The 323-nt window shown below is 74.3% G+C and overlaps 1 protein-coding gene across 3 annotated transcripts in view; it reads left to right on the top strand.

Annotated features, from left to right (window-relative positions):
• Window positions 1-20: 20 nt before the first annotated feature.
• The window catches only part of RAB2A (RAB2A, member RAS oncogene family), a 44330-nt gene continuing 44027 nt past the window's right edge, over window positions 21-323 (top strand). For all 3 annotated transcript variants that reach the window (XM_010582898.1, XM_010582897.1, XM_010582896.1), the window contains exon 1: window positions 21-169. In XM_010582898.1, the coding sequence (XP_010581200.1) occupies window positions 124-169 (46 nt within the window). In that variant the 5' untranslated portion in view covers window positions 21-123. The remainder of the gene's footprint in view (window positions 170-323) is intronic.

Here is a 323-nt window from a genome sequence, read left to right as displayed (position 1 = left end):
CCCGGCGGCCGTTAACCGTTTGCACCTCTCCGCAGCGCGAGCCCTGACAGCGGGGGCGGGGGCAGAGCGCGGGCGTCAGGAAGGAGCGAGCGGGAGAGCCGGCGAGCCGGGGAGCGGGCGGCCATGGCCTACGCGTATCTCTTCAAGTATATCATCATCGGGGACACAGGTAAGCGGCGGGGGCGGGGAGGCGAGGCGAGGCCGCCTCGGGAGAGCGGGGGGCGGGCGGAGCGGAGAGCAGGGCCCGGCTCCCCGCTCCCATTTCCGCAGTGCTGGCGTCGTCGACGTGGTGGCCCTGCGCGAAGAGGCGGCTCCCCCCCCCC

This window comes from Haliaeetus leucocephalus, unplaced genomic scaffold (genome assembly GCF_000737465.1).
Source record: "Haliaeetus leucocephalus isolate CR32 unplaced genomic scaffold, Haliaeetus_leucocephalus-4.0 Scaffold858, whole genome shotgun sequence".
Classification (NCBI taxonomy): Eukaryota; Metazoa; Chordata; class Aves; order Accipitriformes; family Accipitridae; genus Haliaeetus; species Haliaeetus leucocephalus.
The sequence above is the reverse complement of the archived record's forward strand: the minus strand, read 5'-3'. Positions and strand labels throughout refer to the sequence as shown.